At 38.3% G+C, this 22,014-nt stretch overlaps 3 protein-coding genes across 3 annotated transcripts; all 3 read right to left on the reverse strand.

Moving 5' to 3' along the window:
• Positions 1 to 11,311: 11,311 nt before the first annotated feature.
• On the reverse strand, positions 11,312 to 12,037 carry LOC113294561. The gene has a single exon (XM_026542953.1). The coding sequence runs from the start codon at positions 12,035 to 12,037 to the stop codon at positions 11,312 to 11,314; it is 726 nt and encodes a 241-aa protein (XP_026398738.1).
• Positions 12,038 to 17,867: 5,830 nt separating this feature from the next.
• Positions 17,868 to 18,834, reverse strand: LOC113294562. Its single transcript, XM_026542954.1, has 2 exons — positions 18,556 to 18,834; positions 17,868 to 18,362 (listed from the first exon to the last, which is right to left on the reverse strand). The coding sequence occupies exons 1-2, from the start codon at positions 18,832 to 18,834 to the stop codon at positions 17,868 to 17,870; spliced, it is 774 nt and encodes a 257-aa protein (XP_026398739.1).
• Positions 18,835 to 18,925: 91 nt separating this feature from the next.
• LOC113294563 lies at positions 18,926 to 20,122 on the reverse strand. Its single transcript, XM_026542955.1, has 3 exons — positions 19,687 to 20,122; positions 19,282 to 19,608; positions 18,926 to 19,155 (listed from the first exon to the last, which is right to left on the reverse strand). The coding sequence occupies exons 1-3, from the start codon at positions 20,120 to 20,122 to the stop codon at positions 18,926 to 18,928; spliced, it is 993 nt and encodes a 330-aa protein (XP_026398740.1).
• Between the last annotated feature and the right edge of the window lie 1,892 nt (positions 20,123 to 22,014).

The raw sequence follows: 22,014 nt of genomic DNA on the forward strand, positions 1-22,014 counted from the left end.
ACGCTTGGAAGTCTTAAAACAACAGCAACAGAAGCACTTCAGTTTTATCGTTCTTTTCTAGACGCCTTCTGTGGGTCGCAGATTCATTGATTTTATTCTTTTCACTCTTTTAATCAACTTTTTGGCTATAAACATGTATTTTGAGCAAGTGATTAATATGAGGACCTAAACCCCATCATGGGACGACGGAGGAAGCCTTATTTCACAATTGTTTGGTAATTATAATTGATTCTTCATGACTTTTGCACTTGTTTTAAATTTATTTATGATTTTTACTAATTATTTGTGATTTTGTTTGATGTCGTATGCTTAGACTTAGAGCTTTGATGCGTCATGCTTGTGATTTACAATTAATGTTGTATAAAATCTACCTTTGGAAAAGAAATAGAGTCTATAAAAGATCTAGAATTGTTTTGAGTCATTATTTGAACCAAGTGATTGTGATTAGTGGTGAAATCCTAAGTCTCAGTACCTCTCGATATTCGTGACAACCTTGTGAATATATTTTTATTATTTTTATTCTTAGTTCTTAAATCAAACCTTTACAAAATCCGAGTTGAACGAATCTTATTACCACTTTTTCTACAACAATTAAAATCACATCAATTTTTGGCGCCGCCGACGCGGATTTGTATTAGGTTTTAGGTTTTAGATTTATTTTATTTCTTTTAGAATTTTTGTTCTTTTTTATGCTTTTGGTATTTTTTTTTTATTCTTTTCAGATTTGGAGCGAAGCTACAAGGAAAAAAAAAAGTGTTATAAAAGGAAAGCATCGCCAAAGAAGGAAAGAAAAGAGGAATCCAAAAGGAGTGAAGAAGAATATTTTGTATATAGTTATTTTGTTTTATTTTTAGAAACTGTAAATAGGGTTTTAGTTTTTGTAATTTTTCTTTTTATTTTTGGACACTTTTTGGACTTTATTTTTGGACTGGACATTATTTTTTAAAACCCTACGGAAGGGTTAAGATTAAATATAAACTGTTTGCAGGGAAGGACGACAGTTACGATACTGTCTCGGCCACTCGGGTTCGTACACTGACATAGGAGTCGGTGGCCTGAGTCGACTTCAACGGTTCATCGACCGTCTGGTACGGGAGGTAAGACTCTATCCACCCACGAATCCCCTGTCAGTGGATTTTATTTTGTGTGACAACTCACACCCCTGCAATAGAATGTCGAATTGGTATTACGATATCCAATACAACGAATATCCGACTGAGTTTCAAAATGGACGTTACTACTTTGACCATAATGAGAATAGTGGTTGGGAACATCAGCCTTTTCAAGGTTATGGCTCATACCTTGATGAGCCCAATTACTATCCACACACGCACCGGTCATACGAGCAAAATTCTTATATTTCTCCTTTAGAAGAGTCCCTCAGGAAATTAGAGGAGTCGACACGTAAGTTCGCTGAGATGAATAACTTAGTTTATGACGAAAGAGAACTTTCTATAGAGGAATCCTTCAAGCTGATAGCTGAGACGAATGAAAGAATTGCTCGAAATAATCTTAATTTCCAATACAGTGTTTCCAATAATACCCTTGAAACTGAGGATAGTAATTTTCATAATCAAGATGACGAGGATAAAATTGGTAACAATACTTTTTTAGATGAGGTTCAAACATTTTCATGTTATTATAATGCTGATTATGATGAGGATAGTGTTGATGAAGAATTTGAAATAAGTAGGCATAGCGATCAGGAATTTGTTACTCCAGTTGAGCTTAATAATAATATTATTTCTAGTTCAAATCCAAATAATTTTAATAATTATTCACCTATTCAAAAGGACGAGGATTTGATTAGAGATACTCCCGTTTTAGACGATGTAGTATTTCCTTATGATTACGAAGCCAACAATGGTTTAGAGGAATGAGTTTTTTCTGAGAATATTGTTTTAGAGTCTAGCGATTTAGAAACATTATTCTTAGACAAAGAAAGTGAACTCGTAGAGATGAGTGAGGATGAACCATACTTAGAAGAATCAATTGACCATTTTCAGGAATCTAATGACCTTGAAATTAGGGAAGTTGTGACTAGTCTTTCTAGAGACACTGAAAACTCTAAGTTTGGGGGTGATTATCATTCTCCATGTACTTTAACTATTAGAAAGGTCCCTCACTTGGGACTTGACATATGTGCCTCAACCATTTTACAAGATTATCTTCACACACGTTTTCCTGAACCTAGTGATGTCCATAAGGAAGTTCAGTTGTTAGAAACCCATCCTCTGGTTGATGAGGTTAGACCAGGCTATGATACCAAGATCGACTTTGTTTTCCCACCAAATATTTTTCAACCAATTGTGGGAACGTATAAATTTCAGATGTGTCAATTATTTAGTTTTGAGACTAAACCTAATTACTTTAAGAGATTAGGGTCGATACATTTGCTTAAGATAGACCACCACTCTCATTATGGTCAGCTGTGTGAGTCAAAACTGATTGACTTTAAGGATCCTCAATTATTCAGGTTATTATTATGTGCTTTTAAATTTTTACTTGAGTTTCTTCAGACTCTAATACCTGAACCGGATCTTAGCTTTGAAGAATTCCAACCCATGAAAATATTTTATTTGGACCCAGTTATAGAACCTGAACCTGAACCTGAACCGCAGCTAGATGTAGTTGTCATAAACAGGAAACTAGACAAGGGTGCGCTTTATTTGTTAATTTTCTTGGCAGGTTGCAGATTCCTTTTATTTGTGATAGCTCTATTTGGTTTTGATGACCCACAGAAATTTCGGCTATTACTTTATTCTATGAGGTGACTAATCCTTTCTTAGTCTGGCTGAAGACTTTAAACTTAGCACTTCTTGGGAGGTAACCCAACATTCATGCGACACGGTAATATCTTTCCTTATCTCTTTTGCTTCAAATGGTAACAGTTTCTCCTTGTTCATGCTTCTAATTTCATCTTTAAAACATTGAGGACAATGTTAGATTTAAGTTTGGGGGTATGGGAGAAACTTTTTAGTTGCAGTATGAATAAATAAACTCCAGAGCTTAGAAATTTATGCCTATTTAGGATTGCACTAACTAATCTAAATGGATGGAAGCATTTTGATTGTAGGAGTTGAGGAACCAATCTGATTAGATGACAACATCTAGAAGAGTCTATTCATAAAAGCACAGAGCTCAGGTGTTACAAATAACATGATAGTTTCACCATATCTCGTTGAGTCCTTTTCACTTCTATTTTTATTTTTATTTTTTTTTAAACTATGTTTCTCTAAGTGATAGGTGGGGCCCACGATTCAAGTTGTTACCAATGCTAGGGTGAATTAGAGTGATTGAGATACCATGAAAGAGAAGAAAAAAAGTTGAAAAAGGAAAAGAGAAAAAAAAAAAAAAAAAGAGATGAAAAAAAAATGGTAGTTACCAAAAAGTTGAAAAAAAAATTGAGACCAGACCATTTGACCAAAAGGAATAAATTCAATAAAGTCGACCACTGGTATCCTTGTATATGCCAGTTGTGTTGACCTAGAGTTAGGTTATCGACCACTGGTTCCCTTGTATATGCCAGTGTGTTGATATTAGTCAGACTAATATCTCAATCCATTAGGATAGGTTCATTTTAGCGGAGGCCTTCAGACAGATATGGGAAACGCCGTTCACTTAGTAAACATCAAAACCATCTATGTTTTTCTATATCCATCTTCTTGATCTATCCATGTGATTATTTTTGACTCCGAATATGATGTCCATATTGCAACTATCTGAGTAGAAGTGAAAAGGACTCAACGAGATATGGTGAAACTATCATGTTATTTGTAACACCTGAGCTCTGTGCTTTTATGAATAGACTCTTCTAGATGTTGTCATCTAATCAGATTGGTTCCTCAACTCCTACAATCAAAATGCTTCCATCCATTTAGATTAGTTAGTGCAATCCTAAATAGGCATAAATTTCTAAGCTCTGGAGTTTATTTATTCATACTGCAACTAAAAAGTTTCTCCCATACCCCCAAACTTAAATCTAACATTGTCCTCAATGTTCTAAAGATAAAATTAAAAGCATGAACAAGGAGAAATTGTTACTACTTGAAGCAAAAGAGTCAAGGAAAGATATTACTGTGTTGCATGAATATTGGGTTACCTCCCAAGAAGTGCTAATTTTAAAGTCTTCAACCAGACATTGGAAGAATTAGTCACCTCGTAGAATCATAAAGAAGTAGCCGGAATAACTGTGGGTCATCTGGATCAAAAAGTGTTACCCACAAGAAGAGGAAAGTGCAACAGACCAAAAAGATACCGAACATACCCTTGCTTAAGACAACTACATCTAGTTGTGGTTCAGGTTCAGGCTCTATAAAAGGGTCTAAATAATAAGTTTTCCTGGAATGGATTTCCTCAAAGGAATTCTGAAGATCAGGTTGAAGAGTCTGGAAATACTCAAGTAGGAACTTAGAAGCGCATAACAAAAGCCTGAATAACTTGGGATCCTCTAAGTCAATCATATTTGACTCACCCAGCTGACCACAATGAAAGAGGTGGTCTTCCTTAAGAAAATGTGTCGACCCTAATATCCTAAAGTAATTAGGTTTTGTCTCGAAACTTAATAACCGACACATCTGAAAATCGTAAGTTCCCACAATTGGAAGAAAAGTTTTTGGTGGGAAAACAAAGTCAATCTTGATATCATAGCCTGGGTTAACCACATCAACCAGAGGATGGGTTTCTAACAACTGAGCTCTCTTATGAACACAACTAGGTTCAGGAAAGAGTGTATGGAGATAATTTTGTAAAATGGTTGAGGCATAAATGTCAAGTCCTACACGAGGGAACTTAAGAGTTAAAGGTAAGGCACCGGGAAAGTGATAATCACCCCCAAACTTAGAGTTTTCTGTGTCTCTAGATAGACTAGTCACAGTCTCCCTAATTTCTAGGTCATCAGATTCCTGGAAATGATCAATTAATTCTTCTAAGTCTGGTTCATCCTCACTCATATCTACGAGTTTGTGGTCTTCTAAGATTAGTGTTTCTAAATCGCTAGACTCGAAAACATTATTCTCAGAGTAAACTTTTTCCTCTAAACCATCATCACAATCATATAAAGGATTATCAGCGAAAGTTTCTAGTAAAGGCTCATTAACTAAGGTGTTAATCATGGTTACTCCCTCCGATTCACTGATAGGCACATCAAATAATGGATTATCCAACACACTGCAGGCTAAAGGATCATGAACTACATCGTCTAAAATGGTGGTATCTCTAGTCAAATCCTCATCCTTTTGAATAGGTGAATAATTATTAAAATTATTTGGATTTGTACTAGAAACAACACTATCATTATAAATCTCAATCGGAGTAACAAATTCCTGATCACTATTCCTACATATTTCATGTTCTTCATCAATATTATCCTCATCATAATCATCTTTATAATAACATGAAAAAGATCGAACCTCATCAAAACAGGTAGTGTTACCAATTATAACCTCGTCATCTCGATTATGTGAATAAAAACTATCCTTATTTTCAAGGGTGGTATTGGGAATACTATACTGGAATTTAAGACTATCCTGAGCAAGTTTTTCCACAATCCTGTTTGTACTCTCAGTAAATTGCTTGAGGGTCTCTTCTAGAGATAACTTAGTTGACCGCTCTACGGACTCTTCTGGGAGAAGGATATTATAAGTCTCTTTCATAAATAACTTCCGTGTTGACTCATTGAAACTCCTGAGAGACTCATCTAGAGAAATAGAAAGATTGTTTTGCTTGTATGACCTGTGGGTATGTGGATAGTAATTGGGCTCACAATGGTATGGACCATAACCTTCAAAAGTTTCGCGTTCCCAATCACTATTCACACTATGGTCATAAAAAGGATAATGTCCAAGCTTCTCAGTCGGATACTCATTGTATTGGCTATTATAATACCAGTTCGACATCCTAACTGCAAGGGAATTCTAAACAAACACAAAGAAGGCTGACTCGACCACAATAAGCCTATTTTATCTAGCAAACAAAAAGCATGATGGCTCTACTTAGATTGTTTCTATACCAGCTTTTAATCCTTCGAAAGGGAATTCGTTACAATTTAAGCAAACCCCTCTGGAATCAATATGAGTCAAAGTAAGTTGAATAGAGGCGAGGGAAGCTACGTGGAGCTTTGATACCAAAGGCCTCACCGCATTACAAGGCGGCACAGTCATGCATTCAACTCACAGAAACCATCATGAAATTTTTAAAAGAGTAACCAATATTTTTCGAATGACTTTCCTATTAAGCTCGTTAGCCTATCGGTCTCGTTCTAGTCAAAATTTTAGGCTTAGGTTCGCGTAGGTTACGTGTTCCTAAGGCAGGCAAGAAGGAAACGGTGATGAAATCCGAGTCCTTATCTTAATTTGGCCAGGCCTTGCCCTTTACTAGAAAATTAAATCCGATTCCAGGTCCTCAACATATAAGCATACAAAATCATCCAGTAAAACCGCTGACAGGGGATTCACGGGTGTTTAGAATTCTTACCTCCCGTTCCAGACGGGGGATGAACCGTTGAAGTCGACTCTAGCCACCGACTCCAATGTCAGTGTACGAACCCGAGGGGCCGAGACTATATCGTAATCGTCGTCCTTCTCTGCACACAGTTTATATTTAAAACTACCCTTCCTTAGGGTTTTAAAAATAATATCCAAAAGAATGTCCCAAAAATAAAGTCCAAAAAGTACAAAAATAAAAAGAAAAAAAAATTACAAAAACAAAATCCTATATACAGTTTCTAAAAAAAAAATAAAAAAAAAATTAACTATATACAAAATCTTCTTCTTTACTCCTTTTGGATCCCTTTTTTTGTTTCCTTATTCAGCTTTGCTTTTTATTTTCAACATTTTCTCTTTTTTTCTTTAGCTTAGCTCCAAATCTGAAAGCAAATAAGAAATACCAAAAGACGTAAAAAGGAACAAAAATAATAAAAAATAAAAATAAAACCTAAAAACAAATCTATAAATAAATCCGCGTCGGCGGCGCCAAAAATTGATGGTATTTTTCAATGATGTTGTAGTAAGATGATTCGTTCACTCAGATCTGTTGAGAATTTGTTTTAAGACTTAATAAAGAAAATAAGGAAAAATATATATACACAATTTGTCAAAAGATGAAGAGACGCTGAGACGCGGGATTCCACTACTTTTCATATTGTTATGGTTCAGTCATTAACTCTAGACAATATAGCTCAAACAAAAGAAGTTGTGACTCTAGTTCTTTGCCAAAAATAGATTTCGTAAAATATTATTTGTAAGTTAAAAGCATGACGCATCTGAAGTATTTAGAACTAAGCATGCGGCATCTAACAAAATAACAAATAATTAATAGAAATCATAAAACAATTAAATCTATGCAAAAAGTCAATAAAAGAATTAATTCATTTACCACAATCATGAAAAGTTGCTTCCTCCGTTGTCCCAGTGATGGGGTCTAGCTCCGCATGGTGAAAACACACTCAAACGAATTTTTCATTGCTCAAAAAGGTGTTTACAAGGAGAAAAGGTATAAAACAGGGCCTTTGTAACAGTTATAATTGTTACAGATACAACAATAAACTGTTACTGACGTTGTAGCTTCTACGACTGTCACTATGTGTCGCAACCACTGTAGATATACGACCCACGGCTAAACGTTGTCACTGTTGGAAAACGACTGTCTTTGGCAGTCTGTTCTTCGTGTTCTACAGCAGCAGAAAAATATTCTCTGCAACTCGTCCAATCTCTTCTCTGTAGCTCTCTATTCTCTTCCCCAACTCTACATCCTCCTCTCTGGTGCCCGAGAACCTATTTTATACTCAACAGGGTCATCCAATCTCTGCATTAACTCCGGAAATCTCTTCATAACTCGCCAGTGAAAAAAATATTCTCGAGAATATTTTCTTCCCTATTTTACCTCCTCACGCGTTGATTCTCTGCCAGCACACTCTGAACAGGTCAATACACGTTCCAGAATGTTGATCGAGTCATCAGAACATGTTCAAACTCTTCAAAACCCGTGAAATATTCTTCCCGAGAAAGTGTTGCTCTGTTTACTTCTACGCGAGAATCCAGCCAATTTTAATCGATCAAATCACTAATGATAGTTTTGTTGGGACATATCACAACTACCCAACAAATTTCAGCCCTTTAGCCTACCTAGAACTCCTTCAAACTTCGATCGAAAGTCACAAAGTTATGTTCTTCATTTTCCCGCCAAAATGAAATTTTGAATTTGTTAAAGAAGATCACCCCTTATCCAGTGGTCGCCCCTTATCCGTTGATGGAGTCTGAATAACATGTCCTCCGGGGTGCCTTTAACAACTTTTTGAGCCGAATTTTCCATCAATATTTATTTCCAAAAAAATACCTACAAACACACAAAACACCATAATAAGTACGAAATCGAGTACTAACAATACGAAACATTGAGGACAAATTAGACATATAAATGCGTCTATCAGTCTCTGATCCTGGCTAGAGCTTCGGCTTCCACCCATTTGCTAAATTAGTCCGTGTCCACGATCAAGAATCGTCCTTTCCCCGTTCCTTCGACCAGGGGTCCGACGATATCTATACCCTATTTTGCGAATGGCCAGGGACTATCTACTGAGTTCAACTTTGTTGTCGGGGTATGGATTCTTTTGGTGACTGCTGACACTCTTCGCATCTTCTAGACATCCTGGCAGCGTCACGTATCATATGTGGCCATTAGTATCCTTGCATCTTAGCCTTGTCGGCCAATGATCTCATCCCGCTGTGGTTGCCTGCGTCTCCATGGTGGATGTCCTTCAGGATACGATGACCTTCCTCTCTGGATAAGCAGCGTAACAGGGGACCGAGGAAAGATTTCTTGTATAGAACTCCGTCACGAAGGTCGTACCTTTTCCGCCTTTGATTGTATTTTTCGAGCTTGCTTCAAATCCGTGGGTGATGCCCTTTCTTTAAGAAAAAGGTGGATTTCGGTTCTCCAATCCAATTTATTACGGAAGTCTTCATCCTCATTCGCTTTTGATAAAATCATCGAAGTCTTCGGCAATATCTTCTCATATGTCGTCGTCAACAATATCCTCCCTTACATCGTCTTCACGATGTGTAACGAAGATTTGTTGTGGAGTAATCGAAGGATCGTATACTCTTGATATCTTGATAGCTTCAATGTTCTTGTCTTTCAACATGGATGAAATGTAGGCTAAGGCGTCGACATGTCTTAGATCTTTCCTGCATAGATGTCGGAATTTGATGTTTGGTATTTGCGATGCTACGGTTTGAACCAGGTCCATGTACGCTGATAGAGTCTCGTCGTAAGTGTTATACTCCAACTCTATTTGTTGAATGACAAGCTGTGAATCGCTTGTTAGCCGTACGTCGGTTATTCCCATTTCTAAGATCAGTCGAAGTGCATGCACCACGGCTTCGTATTCCACGATGTTGTTGGTGTGCCCCTCAAATTGCAATCTAAGTGCATGCACGATTCTGTCCCCGGCGGGTATCGTGATTACGATCCCTATGCCTGCACCTTCCCTATTCCTGGATCCATCGACGAAGACTTCCCATTTCCTTTGGCTTGAGGGCTCGAGAACATCCTTCGGATCTTTTCCATCTTCTTCAACTCCTGGTATGTCCTTCACTTCTTTGCCGTTATCCAGAGGTAAGTCTGCTAAGAAATCTACCAAAACCTGTGACTTTTGCGCGGTTTCGATCTCGTGGATGATGTTGAATTGTTCCAATTGCGTATTCCATTTTGCTATTCTTCCTACTTTTCCAGCATTTTTTAGAACAACTTCTAGTGGGGCTTTGCACGGTACACGAACATAATGAGTCATAAAGTAAGTTCTCAACTTCTGGGTTGCCCACACTAATGCCAATATGAGTTGTTCGATATTCGTGCAGTTTCTTTCAGCTGTGTTGAGAGTCTTACTGACGTAATAGATCAGTTATTCAACCTTCGTGTTGGTCTTCACCAGCACTGCGCTGACTGCGTCTTCTGTAGCTGTTATATATAGATCCAACACTTCATCGGGATCGGGCTTCTGGAGGATAGGGATCGTCGCTAGGTATTCTTTAATCTTCTGGAAGGATTTTTCGCACTCTGCGGTCCAGGAAAACTTGGTTCCTTTCTTGAGAATGTTGAAAAAATGTTTGCACTTGCCCGATGATCTAGCAATGAACCTTCCTAGTGCCGCTATGGAACCGTTGGGTTTCTGAACCTCTTTCAAATTTCTTGGGGATGGCATTTCTACGATCGCTTGGATTTTTTCGGGATCGACTTCGATGCCCCTCTTCGTTATTAGGTATCCGAGGAACTTTCCTGATGTAACACCAAAGGTGCACTTTTCTGGATTTACCTTCATGTCATGTTTTCTCATAGCTCCGAAGATATCTCTCAAGTCCTGATGGTGATCCTTGTGCAATTTTCTTTTGACTAGCATATCGTCAACATAAACTTCTAGAGTTTTTCCGATCCATGTCTTGAAAATAGCATCCACCATCCTCTGGTATGTTGCCCCTGCATTCCTCAATCCGAAGGGCATTCGGGTATAACAGTATAGGCCGTGCGGAGTGAAGAATGTTGTGTGTTGTTGATCCTCTTCTGCCGTAGCTATATGGTTGTATCCATAATATCCATCCATAAATGATAATTTTTCATATCCTTCTACAGCTTCGACTAGTTGATCGATGCTTGGGAGTGGGTAATTATCCTTCGGGCATGCTTTATTGAGGTTGGTGAAGTCGATGCATATCCTTACCCCGCCGTTCTTTTTTGGTACGATGACCATGTTCGAGATCCACGTGGGGTATCTTACTTCCCTTATAAATCCTGCCTCCATCAGCTTGTGAAGCTCCTTCTCAACTGTTTGGTGATATTCCGGTGCTATCTTGCGCAATTTCTGTCTGAAGGGGTTAGTGTCTGTCTTTATCCGAAGTTCGTGTTGTATTATTTTGGGATCGATCCCTGGCATATCCCCCAGCTTCCACGCGAAGATATCCGCGTATTCCTTGAAGAAATTGATCAATGATTCTTCTCGATCTTTTTCCATCACAGTTCCTATCTTGATCATCTTGGGATGTTCTTCTATTCCTATGTTGATTTCCTTCGTGGGTTCTACTGGCATGAAGGTAGGCTTTGGTTCCCTCGGGAGAGGGACGTTCTTTGATTGTTATTTGGTAGGCTCCTCGGTCCTTTTTGCCCCTGAGACGCCTTCTTCAGTAGTTATGACGGTGCTATCCTTCGTCAAGCTTTTCCCTGATATTTCTTCGAGATAAAGGTTGATTGTTTTGTCTTTAGCGACCGCTTTGTTTCGGCTTCTTCGGGTTTTATGTTGCTCTTCTTATTCGTTGTTAAGCTACTTTTGTAAAACTTGACATTCCCGCGCGGTGACCTGATCGCCTTTAATTTCCATTACCCCTTTGGATGTTGGGAATCTAAGGTATTGGTGATACGTTGCCGCAAATCCTTTGAGTTTTTGCACCCATCTTCGGCCGATGATGGTGTTATAGGGATAAGGAACGTCCACTACGCTGAATCGGGTACTGAATTTCATCGGTGCTGCCTTGACTTCTAACACAATATATCCTAGACGCTTCGTTGGAGCACCGTTGAATCCATAGATGGTGTAGTAAGAAGACATCACCTGCTCATCATTCAATTCCATTCGTTTGAACGTGTCATAAAATAGAACATTGGCTGAGCTACCTCTGTCAATCAAAATCTTCTTCACGTTGCACCCTGCCACTGGTAGCGTGAGAACTAAGGGATCGTTGTGATCCTCCATATCTTCTTCAACATCTTCGGCATCAAATGTCATCGGTGCGTTCATCCACTGTTCGTGTTCGTCAACTTCGACTCCATCGATCTTGTACAGCTCGCAATAGTCCTCAAATTTTTTCCTGAATCTTTTTCCTATCTGGGCAGCCAGTGAGGGACCATTGGGTTCCGAACATGAAATTGTATTGAGCGTTCGATTGCCCTCAGGTAGCTGGACTTGCTTGCTTCGTTTGGACCTGTCATCGGTCTCTGCCTTCTGGAGATGTTGCTTAAGGTCACCCGCATCAATCAACTTCTGGATCATTATCTTGAGGTTCTTGCACTTCTCCGTCTGATGTCCATTGAAGCAATAGTACTCGTAGTAATCCCTGGATTTCTATGTTCTTGGTGGTTGTTTCCCCTTGGACCATGGCCACTCGAGGTTAGTTCGATCTTTGATTTCTCTCAGGATGCGAGTATAGCTGGTGTTGAGCTTCGTATAGACTTGATCTTCGAACTTCTTATCGTTGCGTCGATGATCATCTCTTCTCCCTCCTTTATCTCCATTGAAATTTTCGGTCGAACTAGTCTTCTTTAATACGCTGGCTTGCACTATTGAATTGGCTCGATGAGATTTTTGCACTTGGGCCCGGGGGTTATCACGATGTATTTCCTCCAGTCTGGCGTGCTTTTCGATGATTACTCGAAGGTCTCCTTCTGTCGTGGGGACACTTCCGTGAATCTCAACAAACAGTAGGCTCATCCTATCCAATCCCCACTTGTAGAAATTGATACTGACCACCGGATCCACGTTTCTTATTGCTTGACAGATTTTGTGCCCCCTATCAGTATATTCCCTGATTGTCTCCTTGTAAGCGACTGCTAGCGAGAAGAGCTTGTCCATTCCTGCATTGACGGCTTTGTTGTACATGTAAGTTCCTAAAAATTTCTCAGTAAGCTGGTTGTAGGAGTCGATGGAATTTGGTGGAAGGTTATCGAACCAAGATAGAGTTGATCCTTTCAAGCTTGAAGGGAAGTATCTGAAGAGGACCACGTCATCTTGGTCCCATTGGGCCAAAGTACGATTGTAATATCGAAGATGGACCGCGGGGTCGCTGGATCCATCGTAACATTTGAACGCTGGGATGGGACACTTCTGGGGAATAAGATCTTTGGCCAAATGTGGAGTCAGCAGTGTGGTGGAGGCTTCTCTCATCACTTCCTCTAGTCTTCCTCCCCCTTTCCTTGCTTTCAGTTGCTTGATTTCAACTATCATTTCAGCACGAAGGTTCTCCATTGCAAGATGATGGTCCTCTCTCACTGTGGATCGTCCCGATCTTCGGTTCTCGCTATCGAAGTAATCTGAATCCTCGGGAACATAATATGGATCGGATAGTCTGTTTCCTCTGGATGCTCTTCGGTTTAATGGCTCTGGGTTGCTAATATTGGCCACTACCATCCTTCGGTCCTGATTTGGCGGCGGTGCCTTGGAATTGGCTTCATCGTGCTGATTCTCTACTTCGGCACTATGGGCGATTCAGTCTTTGAGCTCCTGGTTTTCTTGTGCGAGTAATGTCGTGGCGTCTGCATACACCTTCTGGTTCCTTTTCAACTCTTCGAGCTCTGCTATCATTTGGATGGAGTGATTCGATCCTTGGTTCGAAGTTCCACTTGTGCTTGTCCACCGGCGGCTACAGTGTGATCTTCATCAATAGTCTGTATTAAGGGGATCGGTGGATCGACAGGCGGGACTTGGAGCTCTATAGGTTGTTGTGTTGGTTGGTTCGCTATCGGAAGAGGTTGATTGGTTAATAGTGGTTGTTTCTGCTCGTTGGTGAGCGGCATCCCATAAAGGGGTTGTTGCATCGTTGACTCAGCCATCTCCTCTCGATGTTCGTTGGCTCGGGATATCGCTGCTACTTTGGAGGCACCTGCTTTGGCTGCTGCGGCTTTCAGAGCTGTTGCTGCTGTTGCGCTGGCATCCAATGGAGTCGTACATTCCGCTCCATCTTGCTTCTTGTTTGCGGTTTTAAGTTTTTCACCTTTTTGTTTGCTGCGTGTCATAACTGGTGTAGTCCTCGGTGTCTCTTTCGACGTTGCCTTGGTTTTTCATGTTTCCTTTGTCTTGTCCATCTTCGATTTTCCTCGATTTTCTGCACAAACAAGACATTGTCGAAGAAGCAGAATCCATATGGGTTTTGTTAGTAAAGTTAATTTAACGAAAAGGCATGAATCTTCGCGTAAATCCGAAGATTTTTAAGGAAAACATGGATCCGGAAACAGATCCGGAAACTTTTTCAAGGAAAAACATAGATCCAAAAATCATAAACATAGATCCACTCACGGGTCTAAAAGTATATTAGGAAAAAAGGCTTTTCAATGAAAAATGTAGATCCAAAAATCATAAACATAAATCCAATCACGGGTCTAAAAGTATTTAAATAAAAAAGGAAGATCCAACGGTTTTCATGCATGAAAACATAGATTTGGAGGATCCGAAGTTTATTTATAAGTAAGGGCACGAATGCAAGGATTTTTGTTAGTGAAAACATGGTATGAAGATTCTCTAATGATAATAAAGACCTGGGTAAAATGGTTTCGAAGGCATGTCACCTAAAATCTGTATTAAAGAACAATATTGAGTGACTAAAAATGTTCATAGGGTAAGATAAATCTTTTACCAGGACATAAGAGTCCCTGTTTCTAGCGCCGGAATGTGAACACGGAAATAACGATGGTATCAACATGTCCACAAACAATGTTCGCAGTATAGTAAAACTGACAAAGTGATAGAAATATATGAAAAGTAACACAAAGTAATGGAAAGAGAAACTCTGAGCCTTCGGGCTCATCCTCGTTTCACATCATAGGGGTTCCTATGATGGTACAAATGATGCATTAAAGTACGAAAGTTATAAGTGCATAATATAAATGAGACAATGATTTACCTGGCTTGGCATTAAGGCCTACATCCACGGGGTTGGTTTTTCACTATGTATTATAAGAGATTTACAACGGATAGTCAAATGATTCCGAGTAATGAACGAAGCTAAGTGGTTTATTGACAAGCTCATACTTACTCTCACACTTTCTCTCTCTTGAACTATAGTTCTTTCTTCCTCAAATTGGTCGACCCTTCTCCCTTAGTGGGTTGGGGTATTTATAGGCTTTTTCCGTGGGTCCCTCTCCTCTGATACAGTTGTCCCTTATCGTCTTGAGTACCGCGTCAACCCGATGCTATCTTCGTTTCAACCCGGTGTCTTCCAACAGTATTATGCAGGGACGATGGTGGACACGTACCCTATATCTAGGGTATTTAATGCGGGTGGTTGGGGCAGTCTGCATGTCTTTATCAGCTGTTGACGCGTGTGTCAGCTGCCTTTGCTCTTATCCGTTCGATTTGGATCTTCCTCGGGATGATGGAAAGTTATCTTTTAGATCATCTATGGTGTTTCGCGGTGGTTCCATCATCATGTACTCCTTATTTTATCATCGTTAGATTTGCACGAGGATGGGCACGTGGCAGATGAAGATGATGATTGGCCCTTAGGTGTTGCAATGTAGTATCATCATCTCGATGTTCTTCTACTTTATGTTGTACACGTGTCTTCTTCTTGACATGTGGTCCGTTATTGAGTATGTGTATACAACTCGAGAAAGAATTTACGTACAGTTGATCTACGATCGCGAAGAAGCAGAGCCATGTTCACAAAATCCATGAATTTGTTGATGTCTTAAGTAGTTGGTGTTCATGAATTTCCGTATAGTTGATTCATGGTCGCGAGGAAGCAGGGCTATTTCAAAAAAATCCACGAATATGATCTTCGAAATCAAGGACGGGGACACAAGCCAAATAAAATTCCATCTTTTGGATAAAATCCAAGTACTAGCCAATAAGCTTCATAAGAAGAAAAGAGAGGATAATGAAGAAGTGAGTCGGATGGCTTGTTGATCCCGTCTTTTGCCTCACTCATGTTGTGAGGGATAAATATCTGGTGTATACGTGTAAGACATCCGAGATGGGAGCAAGACAATAAAATATATCCGCGACAGTATAAATACGTACCACCAACGTGCTTGCTTCCATCGAGATATCTACCAAAGAAAGAAAAAACAACAACACGTTAAATGTAAGATGAAGATTAACTGAGAAGATCAAAGGAAGAGTTGAAAGCATTTAATGTTGAGACAGAGTGAATAGTCAGCTATGAGAAGATAAAGTAGCTAAGTAACGTGGCAAAAGGAGACATGCCACGTCGGGTTGGATAAGCTATACACCTGGGTTCGAACCTGAGGTGGACGTGGGAAGTGATACTCGATAAATATCAAGCTCGGGGATCACCTTTGTGTTATAAATAGAGATCATTTTTTGTATGTTTAAGGTAGATTAAAGTAAGTAAATATCTTGTATTAGAAAGTAATATTAGGCAATAACAGAGAGATTACATACACAAGAGTAGAAAAATACCATCTTTGCAACCTCATAAACATTATTACTATAAGTTTGTGGATGTAGGTTTCATTACCTACCGAACTACGTAAAGCTCATGTGCCTCATTTATTTATTATGTCTGATTTATGTTGCATTCATCTTTATTAGCATTATATTCTTCTTCTTTTTTTGTTTGATACGAAGAAAATTTTATTAATTAGAAAGATACCCCCTCTATGTCAAGGAGGAGTTGATCTGAGATATATCTAGGTGGATTATCATACAATCCCTTTGTTAGCTTCTCAGTACGAACTACTCTAGAAAGGATGTCTGCCATTTTATTCCGTTCCTTAGGAACATAATAATATTTCCTGTTCTTGAATTTCTTAAAATATAAGATGATGTCTCTAATAAAATTGTGAAACTGCCATTTAATATTGAAATGGCCTTTTATTAAAGCTTCAACTAAGATCATCGAATCAGTCTCAAATTTAACTGCATCCAACTTCAGTTGCTCAATCCACTTGAAAGCTTCCAATAAATCTAGTCCCTCCACATGTTCCGGACTCAATGCTTTGTCAACATAGCTGCATTTTGCTCTTCTTATAGTTACTGCAGAATTACGAAGGATTAGACCAATACCAGCATTTCTAGTAAAATGATCAAAAGAACCATCTATATTTAAAGTGGAAACACCATTTATAGAAGGAATCCATATTAAGTTAGCTCTGACTTCACTTGAGACTAACTTAAAGGATGGTCTCAAACTAGTAACAGTATGGTATATACTTAGAGTAGTTATTCTGTCGATAAGTTTCTGAGGATCCAAAAACTTGTTTTTCATAAACCTTAGAGCATATCTCTTTTCAAATGACCCGTGCAGTCACCATTCTTCTTATGATAATCCCAGAAGTAATATGTCGTTGCTTAAACTGAAGAATCCAGTTAGAACATTCTTAACTGATCATGCACGGAGAACCAAACTAAAACCCTGTACTTCCAAACCAAACATCCCTTGAATAACTATAACGCAAAATAATATGAGATGCACTTTCCTCAGCTAATCCACACATATGACAGCTTATATCAGTATTAGCAGAAAAAGAGAGGGTTTAAGCCTTTGTAGGAAGAATATCAAGAAGACGGTTCCAGGTGAAATGCTTGATCCTGGGGATAACAGGGAGTTGTCCATGGGTATCTAAATACAGTTTTTCGTAAGCATATTTCACCGTGAAAGAAGCATTATTTTCCAGTCTCTATATGAGTCTGTCTTCTTACAGAGGATGTATAAATAATCCAGAAATAGTACCTCCAAGCTCAGGAGAAAAGAGATCATAAAGTAGACCAAAATTCCACCAATTGGTCTCTTGATTGAATAACTCCTTAACTAACACATAAGAAGAAGGATTGACTGCATTAATCTTTGGTACTGGTGGAGATTGAAGACCATGTAAACATATATCCCTCCAAATCATGTTTAAAGATCCATTTCCAAGACTCGAGAAATTATTTTCTTTAATGAACTGAATTTGAGAACTAATGCTTCTCCAGGAATAATAAGAATCATCATTCATTGTGCAATCAAAAATATCTCCATTGGGATAAATTTGGCTCGCATAGCTTCAGACCAAATGTTCGAACCTATGGTACATAGTCTCCATGCAGACTTAACAAGAAGGGCTTTATTGAAGCATTCAAGATCTCTAAGTCCCAGTACCCCATCCTATGTATCCTTACTCAAGTTTTTCCAAGAAATAATAGCTCCTTTGTTAGAGTCCTTTCTTCTCCAGAATTTTCCTTGAAGAGAATTAAGATCTTTTATTGTTTGGTCAGGAAACTTGAAATAAATCATATGATGAACTGGTATTGCATTGAGAACATGTTTAACCATAACTATCCTCCTTGGTTCAGAAAGATTATAAGCATTCCATTTGGATAATCTTGATTCCATCTTCTCAACTAGAACTGAAAAAGGAACTTTCTTATTTCTACCATTGAAGAAATGAAGCACAAGATACTTCTCTTTAGGATCCATAATAGGGACTTGCAAAATACCAGCTAGTGTCTCACTGGAAGATAGACTGATATTATTGCTGAAGTAAACTGAAGACTTATTGAAGTTTATGACTTGACCTGAACATTTACTAAATTCCTCAATGACTTGTAGGAGAGTCCTAGTCTGATCAAGATTTTGCTTTAGAGAAAAGCAAACAATCATCTGCAAATAACACATGATTAATTTTTGGAGCTCTTCTTGCTATTTTAACACCAGTTATAGTTTTTGCTCACAGAATTCCAACTTTCTAGAGATAGATTCCATAGCAATAATAAAAAAAGATGGAGACAATGGATCTCTCTGTCTAATCCCTCTAGTAGGGTGAAAGGACTGACAGGGAGCCATTAAGAAGTACCTCAACTTGACTAGTGCTTATACACTGGTGAATTAAGTGACACTGTTTGTCACAAAAACCAAACTTCTTGAGAACCTGAAATAAGAAATCCCATTCTATCCTGTCAAATTCCTTTGACATGTCCATCTTCAGAGTCATAGAACCAACTCTACCAGATTGTCTCTTCATGCTATGAAGTATGAACCATTTATTGAACAAGAGAATATTTTCAGATATTGACCTCCCTGGAACATAAGCTGCTTGCATAGGAGAAATAATATTCCATATATGCTTTTTCATCCTTCTGGCTATTATTTTGGAAATTAATTTGTAAGAGGTATTTCGAAGGGCTATTCGCCTAAAATCTTCAGGTTTATGAGGTGTTGAAGTCTTAGGAATTAGACAAAAATCTTGTTTTGTTGAGTTGCTTGAGAATAAATCCAGATAGAAAGAAGTTTTGTATCATCTCAATAAGGTCAACCTTAATTGTGTTCCATTGAGTTTGATAAAATCCAGGAGGGAAACCATCTGGTCCTGGAGATGTCCAAGCTTCCATGGACATGAGAGTATCAAATATCTCAGCTTCTGAAGGAATTTGAAGTAGTTTTGTGTTGTCTTCATCTGAGATTCACTAAGGAATATGCTGCAAGAAGGAATATGAGTCTGTTGTTTCAACTGAAGTACTAATCTTCTGGAAATGGGAGGTTAATAAATTATCCAATGTATCTCTATCACTACACCAAGTACCATCAGGAGCTAAAAGGCTATCAATTCTGTTTCTTGACCTTCTCATATTTGTTCGTGTATGATATTTGGTATTCATATCCATTTCACCAAAAAGTTTATCTTTGCCTTGTTGTCTCCAAAAACTTGATTCAATTTCATCCCATTGAGCTATTACAACTTCAATTTGAAGAACCTTATTAGTATTTCTCCCATTAGAATCAGTTTTTTGAAGAGAAGTCAACTTATCTTTCAGATTAGTGATAGTTCTTTGAATGTGACCAAAGGTGTTCTTATTCCACAAAGATAACTGTTTTCTGGTATTAGTCAACTTATTCGCAAACAAAAAATCTGCAGAACCAGTTGCCTTAGTAGCCTAAGAATTTTTAATTTCAGTTGCACAACTAAAGTTATGCAACCAGTTTTTACCTTTAACAGATATATTATTATACAACTGAAGAAGTATAGGTGTATGGTCTGAACCATTTTGAGAAACATGAGATAAACTAGAGTCAGGGTATTTCAAAAACCATTCACTGTTAATTAAGGCCCTATCTAGTCTAATTTTGATTCTACCAGTTCCATGCTTATTACTAGTCCAGGTAAAAGGGTTTTCACTAAATCCTAAATATGAAAGATCTGCTTCTCTAAGTTTATGAGTAATACTACTACTACTCAAAGAGAAAGCATGATTTAATTTTTCATCAGGATTAAGAGTTATGTTTAGATCCCCTATAACCGCCCAAGGGATATTGACAACTTCACTAAGGTCTCTAATGTAGTCCCATTGCTCTTCTTGGTTCTCTTTATAAGGAGTATCATATAAATAGGTTAAGAACCATTCACCCTTACAGGGATCATTCATAATAATAACATTTATGATGTTAGGACTAGAATGCACAATATCAACCTTGAATCCATCTTTCCGTAAAAGGATTAAACCACCAGCTAATCCTACTGAAGGTACATAGCAGGAATTTGGAAAGAGGAGATTTTAATAAAGTTGAGAATTCTACCGCCATTAATTTTTGTTTCAGAGATAAAAATTAAGTCAGGGTTTTAGAGTTTATTAAGATGAAGAAGATGGTCTCTGGTAGGTTTCTAACAAAAACCTTGACAGTTCCAAGCTAAAATTTTCATTTTACTCAAAAAAGAAAAATATCTAAAAGATAAAAAAAAATATAAAAATTCGATTCAAAAAGTTTAAGAAAGAAGGAAGTTCTTGATACAGGACAGACATGATTTCCTTGATGTCCAAGAGTGGTGGATGCTGCTCCTTCACCATTTTTGTCCATCTCTATTTCATTGATGTTGTGTATACCAGTAGTTGAGTCATTATTATTAAAGGATAAGATAGGAAGGGTGACATGAATGTTATGTGGATTATTTGAGGGTTCATTGTTGAGCTCCGAGTTCCTCGTCCTTTTATTCTTCCTAGTGTCTTCACCAGTTTCCTCTTCTCCAGTTAAACCCTGGACTTTATCTGCTATAACATTTTATTCTTCATTCATATAGTTTTCATCATCTTCAGCATCAGATGGGTGTTCTAGATGGTGCTTATCATATTATTCTACAGTGGGTCTATCCAGGTACAGCTTATGGGATAATAACTCACAATTATCTTTTCTATGATCTATCACAAAACATTTAGGACATATATTGTGAGGTTGTAATAGCCAGTGATACCTAATCCACACTTGACCTTCTGCTTTTGTATTCCACCAACCTCCTCTGATTATTGGAAAGTTAAGATCAATCTGGACTCTTACAGTTATATCAGAACCATAATTTGGTCAACAATTCGTAGGATCTGTAGATACCTTAGTGCCAAAGAAAGCTTCATCTACCACAGCTACATTCAAGTGCTCAAGCTTCAGTTTTTTCAACCTTACAGTGAATTCCTACTGTTAGAGCATAGCTTGGTCAACCTCGCATGCGTTGCTATCTCAAGCATGTTTGTCAATGTTAGTGATCAAAACTACAAGTCTTGATTTCTAGCCTACATAGCTAAGTCTCGGACTAGGATAGAAAAGTGTAGTTGAGCTCAAGGACTTCATGGCGATTCATCATACAACGACGAAGATCTATACAAGGAACCGTGGAACTTCATCAACAAAAAGGTAGGTGGAGACTTGAACGTATCTATCACTCAAAAGTCTATCTCTTCTATCTCCTACTTCTTATGAGACAAAAGTCGTATGCTATATAGACTAGATCATACACATTTGACATTTCGAGCTGAGCATTCATTTCTTATCTTTTATCTCGAAATCATGTGTTGGAAAAGCGTTTCGCTTTGATCAAGTTTATCTTCACCTAGTGACGAAAGTCATGGAAAGTTTCAATCACTTTGAGAATTGCTCTGACGTGAATCGGTCTGTGAATAACGGTTATATAGCATCCTCTAAGAATGTCTCAATGATTGAAATGAGAGTTTAGATTACATAACCATGTATCCCTTGAACCGAAGTTTTCGAACTTTGTTAATCAAGAGAATCGGGAGGATTGTGGAATTGGCTTGCCAAGTCCGCGAACCCAGTCCACAGACTCAGTCCGCGAACTGTCAGAAGTTCTCGACCGAGAATTTCTGCTGGATTTTCCAAAACTCGTTTGTGTGCTAAGTCCGCGAACTGGCGGAAGTTCTCTTTCCGAAAATTTCTGCTGAGTTTGGAAAACTCAACCGATTAACTTAAGTACGCGAACTTGTTTGTGAACTTAAGAGGTTATGATCTAAAGATGTGCTCTGAACATGAAACA

This window comes from Papaver somniferum, chromosome 7, assembly GCF_003573695.1.
Source record: "Papaver somniferum cultivar HN1 chromosome 7, ASM357369v1, whole genome shotgun sequence".
Classification (NCBI taxonomy): Eukaryota; Viridiplantae; Streptophyta; class Magnoliopsida; order Ranunculales; family Papaveraceae; genus Papaver; species Papaver somniferum.

What these genes read in the sequence shown, in the direction of transcription:
- LOC113294562 (XM_026542954.1), bottom strand. Translation starts at nt 18,834, where the DNA reads ATGAAAAAGCATATATGGAATATTATTTCTCCTATGCAAGCAGCTTAT. An exon ending in TAAGCACTAGTCAAGTTGAG is followed by an intron (nt 18,363 to 18,555) that starts GTACTTCTTAAT and finishes TGTTATTTGCAG; the next exon opens with ATGATTGTTTGCTTTTCTCT.
- LOC113294561 (XM_026542953.1), bottom strand. Translation starts at nt 12,037, where the DNA reads ATGATCCAGAAGTTGATTGATGCGGGTGACCTTAAGCAACATCTCCAG.
- LOC113294563 (XM_026542955.1), bottom strand. Translation starts at nt 20,122, where the DNA reads ATGAATGATCCCTGTAAGGGTGAATGGTTCTTAACCTATTTATATGAT. An exon ending in TAATAATATATCTGTTAAAG is followed by an intron (nt 19,609 to 19,686) that starts GTAAAAACTGGT and finishes CTGGTTCTGCAG; the next exon opens with ATTTTTTGTTTGCGAATAAG. An exon ending in TAGCCTTTTAGCTCCTGATG is followed by an intron (nt 19,156 to 19,281) that starts GTACTTGGTGTA and finishes AGTGAATCTCAG; the next exon opens with ATGAAGACAACACAAAACTA.